Here is a 5,463-nt window from a genome sequence, read left to right on the forward strand (position 1 = left end):
AATATTTTGATGCACGAGGGTACTTTCAAGAGAAAAGCAAAATGGGTGAATTCAGTCCACTGTAAGGCTTTACGGATGTGGCTGATTTTTCCCCCGCTAGCGAACAAACCTCTTTCAGTGTCCGCATTATGCGCCCTCTCCACAACGAGGTGAAATTTTTTAACGGCGAGATTCTCACATCGTTGTGGAAATCTGACTTGCATACTTTAAGAAGCACAGTTAGCGATTTAGAGTTGGCACGTCAGTCCGGAATTGGTGCATGGAAGGTGAGTCATTGCAACGCTTCCTGCACGACAAAATTTTCCAGGTTCCATCAGGCAGTGGATGATGGCCATGGCAGCCAGCTTAAAACCGGGCCACTCCCTCAGCCCTTCAATTTGCTATCAGTCACGCAGGCCGCTGTAGAGATCATCTCAAAGCCATCAACAGACCGGCCAGCCTTCCCCCACTCTAGCTGTGCACTCACTTGCCACGATTTGGACTACGCTGAAGCGCCATCGAAGCCGTCCGATACCCCGCATTCGACCGCGTAGAGGGGCAGAAGCACAGACCGGCGCGACGCATTGAGTCCAAGTTTATTACAATCAGTGTTGTGCAGTAGCCTCAGGTACAGTGGCCGAGGCTTTGGAGGTACTGGACCGGGAGGGAGATTCGTGGTGCTGGCAATTGGACTTATGATTGCGTCTGCAGTGCGTGAGCAGCGAGAGCATGGCTGGCTGTCTCGTCCCTCTGCATCATAACAGTGGCAGCTAGCCAGAGAGTCGATCTCCTATAGACGTCCGAGGTGTAGAGGATTGGTCGCTAGACGGGGATAGTTTCTAAGGGTGAGGGGCGTGGGGGGATGGGTGGGGGCAGCAGAGAAACACTTGGAGTTGCCTGTTAGTGGGAACTGCACAGAGAGAGGGGATTGTGCGAGAGAAGGTTTGGTAGTGTGTCGGTGTTTGTGGGTGGACGGTACGTGGGAGGGGATCTTTTTTTTGAGGAAAGGCGGGTGGAATAGGAGTGAAGTGATGGTGATGTTGACGCTCGTGGAAGTGGCGCACGACGTTATGGGTTTGAGTAGAGGAGGGTTTCAGCCTGGCAGGGATTTGAATCCTTATGGGCGGGAGAGTTATGGTGCAGCTGATGGTAATGTGGGTCTCCAGCAGTCGCTGAACGATTTCATTCAGAGCACGCTTTTGCAGCAGCAGGAAGTGGGCTTGGAGCAATGCGGGGCCTCGCAGCATGTGGACACGGCGGGGTTGATGAGTGGAGAGTTGTATGGAGCCTGCGCACCGTCGATGGGGTTTTCGCTGCCGTCTATGGACATGGATCGTGGGATGGGGCTGTTCGAGGACGTATTGCCGCAGGTGGTTGGTCATGAGAAACACTACAATGTCCCGGTCAGTGTTGTCTCCTCCATGCCGTATGGAACCACACCTAGTGTGAGGCTTGGGAGAACGCATGTCGATGTTGCCCCCGTGGGGTTACAGTCTCAGATTGTGAGGGAGCGGTGGGTGGAAGCCCCCCTGACCACACAGCGGCCATTGAAACAGGAAACGGGTCTCTGTCATACCGAATTGAAGCTCCGGAAAGTCATCGACAAGAGTTCTCGGACGATGGACGTCAAGCAGAAGCGGCCTCCGGAGCAATCTGACCATATTCTGCGAGAGCGGCAGCGTAGAGACGACATGACTAGCAAGTTTGCGATCTTGGAATCTCTGCTACCAATTGGTGTCAAGGTGAGTCTTCCCATCTCCATCTCTGTCACTTTGCTGATGTCGCTCTTTAGACTTTGTCTAGAGTCAACGGAGCGAATTTGCAGTGGTTAGCCATCGTTGGAGTAAATTCACTTGAAATCAGGGGTTGATGGGATGATTGGGATCCTGAAAAAAAACACAGGTGGGTTTGGAATAATTCAACAATAGACTGTCGCGATTGTGAAACCCTCGGAGTACGGGGGATTACTGTTGCTAACAGGTTCTCTCTTCATCGTGGTTTCAGCGTGACAGGTCTACCATTGTTGAAGACTCTATCGCGCACTTGAAGAATCTGCATCATCGTATCGAAGAACTACAGGGGCGGAGGTCGGATTTGCAACGCGCAACCACTGTTAAGCTAGACAGGAAGAGGGCCCGCGTCCATCCGGAAGGCGCCGCTGAGGTCTTGCAACCGTATGAAGGTGGCCCCAGTAAGTCCAGAGAGACGCCTGCTGCCGCTCAGATACCTTCCATCTCGCAGGACGAGATGAGAAATATTCACGACTTACTTGGCAACTGTTTAGAGAAGATGGAGGTTCACGCGGACCGACCGCGTCAGGTGGTCATTGAGATGGTGTGCAAGCCTAGGCCCCGTCTTCAGAGTGTCATCCTGCAATGTCTAGAGGCCCTAAAGCTAGATGTCATGCACTGCAGCATCACGAAGGTGGCACAGCGTCTCATCGTCGTCATCATCGCCAAGGTATAACCCTTTGTCGAAACTAGCCCTCGTGTGGTCCCGAAATCACGAGTGATTCGAGCATGTCATTTGTCCTTATTAGGAAATAGTTTTGAATGCGAAGGTGGTCAGGTTCCTCGTCCCGACTGTGAAAGAGTTCTGTGACTTTTACTGATCCCTTCGTCAGACTTTCTGACATAGTGATGTGTATTTTGTGCATCAGCCAGTGGAGGTGACCGTGTCGACGAGTGGCATTGTCGCAGCCTTGAAGTATGCTCTGGGCTCTGGCGAAACTACGCCGTAGTCATGGTGTAAAAATTCTGGAACCATCATCCTCTCTACAAATGCCCAGTTGCGTGGGAATCAAGCCATCATTGAAACTGTAAATCAGTTGACATTACCTACCATATTAATGACGAGTATTGGAGTGGCACTCTGCCCACATTCACTGAAACGACACAGGACCGAACTGTAAAGCAGGTTTCAATTTGTTATCATCAATTGTACAGGGGTAACATAGTACAAATAACAGACATGATTTGCGAAATCAGTACAGAGAATGATGAAAGTCTGAAATTTGCTCTTATGCACAAGTTCCCACAGCTGGAGAATAATTTGTGTGTAAATGGCAATTGTGTTGAAGAGTAAGCATGTGTATTCTCATGTAAGGTTCTCATTGAACAAGAAGACCCTTGATCAGTTGTGAAATTTTTGCATCTGTTCATCCCATCGTATTTGGCAATTTGCATACCGGCATAATTATTGGCCTGAAAGGTTTAAATGCGTGATAGACATATTCTACCTAGGGAGAGCTGAAAAGACAGTACAATCTAGTCATGAACAGTTCTCATTTTTTCAGAATAGCTACTGGTCCACTGCTTTTTGAAGGCTGTACTCTGTGCGTTCCCTCACTGTAAGTTATCATATACCTCAGCGTCTTTGAGTATTTTACCGTAGTGAGGACGGCGACATGGAATTACGACATAAAACCCCAAACTGACTGCTATATAATGTTGTGAACGTTACACAGAGCGGCTTAAATGGTGAGTGGACACGGAATAACTCCACTTTCATCGACTGAGAGAACTCAGTGCGTTTGATAATTTGCGGTCGTGCTTTGAGGGAGTAAACATGTACATCCTTTGGACCTACTCACAGTGAAGCCAGATAACTGGCTGTCGGATTGAAGATTTCCCACCTGACTCTCCAATAGCACTGTTTTCTACTGGCTCAATTATGTGGCAACTATTTATCCAGCGGCGCTCAATGGTACACAAGGTGTTAAGAAAACTGGATGAATAACATTTTGTTGCAAACTAAAATATGTTAGGAGCGAAGGGAAGGGCACTTCCAACATCTAAGTTAAGTGCTACATAAGTCACAACTTTTGGTACATATAGTAAGGGATATTTAATACTTTTCCTCTGCAAGTGGGACTTAATTTTCTACTGAAATAAGACCTATCATATCCCTAAAAACTAAAAACTTATTTTTAGGGAGAGGTTTTGTGAAGATGTTTCCCGTCATTTACCCCGTAGGACAATGCTCCAAACCAATTTGTTCTCCACACTTTGCTTAATAACATAATGTTATGTATTCCAATACTTTGTACGACTATGATGTGCAAGGATGAAAAGCAATGGCATTCTAGTTATTCTCATAAATGGAATTCCTTTGTGGCTTAGGAATGTCACAATTCCTAAATACTTTGTAAAGCAACAAAGTCTCTCTTGTAGCATCAATCAAAGTTGCATACTTTGCCTCCATTCATGAAATAGAAACTAAAGATTGCTTCTTGCTTGACCAAATGATAATTATCCATGCCCAATATAAATGCATAACCTCCTAATGTATGGTGCATCTCCACACAACCTACTCCATTTGTATTACTACAACCTATAAGTTGCAAATTTGCTTCCTTTCTTCTATACTACAATATCAAATATTTTGTTATTTGTAAGTAAGAAAATATTTGTTTGATTCCTTGCCAATACAAAACAGATGGATGTGCCATGTATTAAGCAAAGTATTGACAAACAAATGCAATGTCATATCTTGTACCATTTACAAGGTACAATAAAGAACCTAAGGCTTTTAGATAAAATTTTATACTTTTTGTATCCAAAAGATGATCATTCTCATGCTTAGTGACATGACTTTATACCATTGGTGTAGCAATTGCCTTTGCATCTTTCATCCCAAATTCCTCCAACTTTCAACAAATATATTTAGTTCGACTCAAATAATATTTTTATTTTTTTCTCAAGCCGTACAATGCATCCTACTATTACTTATAATATTTCCCGGATCAATGCCACCTACATAATCATATCTTAGTGATAGAGCTTGAGTGATTGCCTCTACTTCTAGTTGATGGAATTCCACTAATTCTATTGGTATAGGATTTGCTTCCTCTTCAACTATTTCTCCACCCAATCCATCATACTCATGTAATCTTGAGGCTTGAAGTTGAAATATTTCTAATTCATTTAGATGTTGGAGATCTAGTATATCAAGATTATTTTTATGATCTATATCTTCTCCAATTTTTTCTTGAGGGGTTAGTGGTTTATAAAGTAATTTATCCTTGTTATTGAGAAAAATTACATCTTAACAAAAGATCACCTTCTTCTTTTTAGGTAGAAAAATTTCATATCTTTTTGTGATTTTTGAATATCTAATAAAAATACCCTTCTTTGCCTTTATATAAAGGTTTTGATATTTTTCTTGTAGTATATGATATCAAGCAGAAAAATTGAAGCAATGAGTATTTTAAAGAGAAGGTTTTTTACTATAAAAAATTTCATGTAGTGTCTTATTATTGAGTCTTGCAAGTGGAAGATAATTGAGAGTACAAATCACAAATTTTGTTGCAAATATGCAATACCAACAATCTAGCTTGGCATCATCTAGAAGTATTTGTACTCCTTTAAAAAATTATCCGCATCATATACTCTGCCATGCCAACAATTTCATTTGTAGATATAAGAGTGATCATATGCCAAATACCTTCAGTTTTGAAGCGAGAACCAAACTTATTATTCAAGA

General features: G+C 43.7%; 1 protein-coding gene across 1 annotated transcript; it reads left to right on the plus strand.

The window, feature by feature from the left end:
- The first annotated feature begins 260 nt into the window (after nucleotides 1-260).
- LOC112285033 (uncharacterized) lies at nucleotides 261-3,123 on the plus strand. Its single transcript, XM_024525499.3, has 3 exons — nucleotides 261-1,721; nucleotides 1,984-2,439; nucleotides 2,639-3,123. The coding sequence occupies exons 1-3, from the start codon at nucleotides 1,011-1,013 to the stop codon at nucleotides 2,717-2,719; spliced, it is 1,248 nt and encodes a 415-aa protein (XP_024381267.1). The 5' UTR covers nucleotides 261-1,010; the 3' UTR covers nucleotides 2,720-3,123.
- The last annotated feature ends 2,340 nt before the right edge of the window (nucleotides 3,124-5,463 follow it).

Source organism: Physcomitrium patens, chromosome 7 (assembly GCF_059467195.1).
Source record: "Physcomitrium patens ecotype Gransden chromosome 7, ASM5946719v1, whole genome shotgun sequence".
Taxonomy (NCBI): Eukaryota; Viridiplantae; Streptophyta; class Bryopsida; order Funariales; family Funariaceae; genus Physcomitrium; species Physcomitrium patens.

What these genes read in the sequence shown, in the direction of transcription:
- LOC112285033 (XM_024525499.3), top strand. Translation starts at nt 1,011, where the DNA reads ATGGTGATGTTGACGCTCGTGGAAGTGGCGCACGACGTTATGGGTTTG. An exon ending in TGCTACCAATTGGTGTCAAG is followed by an intron (nt 1,722 to 1,983) that starts GTGAGTCTTCCC and finishes TCGTGGTTTCAG; the next exon opens with CGTGACAGGTCTACCATTGT. An exon ending in TCGTCGTCATCATCGCCAAG is followed by an intron (nt 2,440 to 2,638) that starts GTATAACCCTTT and finishes TTTGTGCATCAG; the next exon opens with CCAGTGGAGGTGACCGTGTC.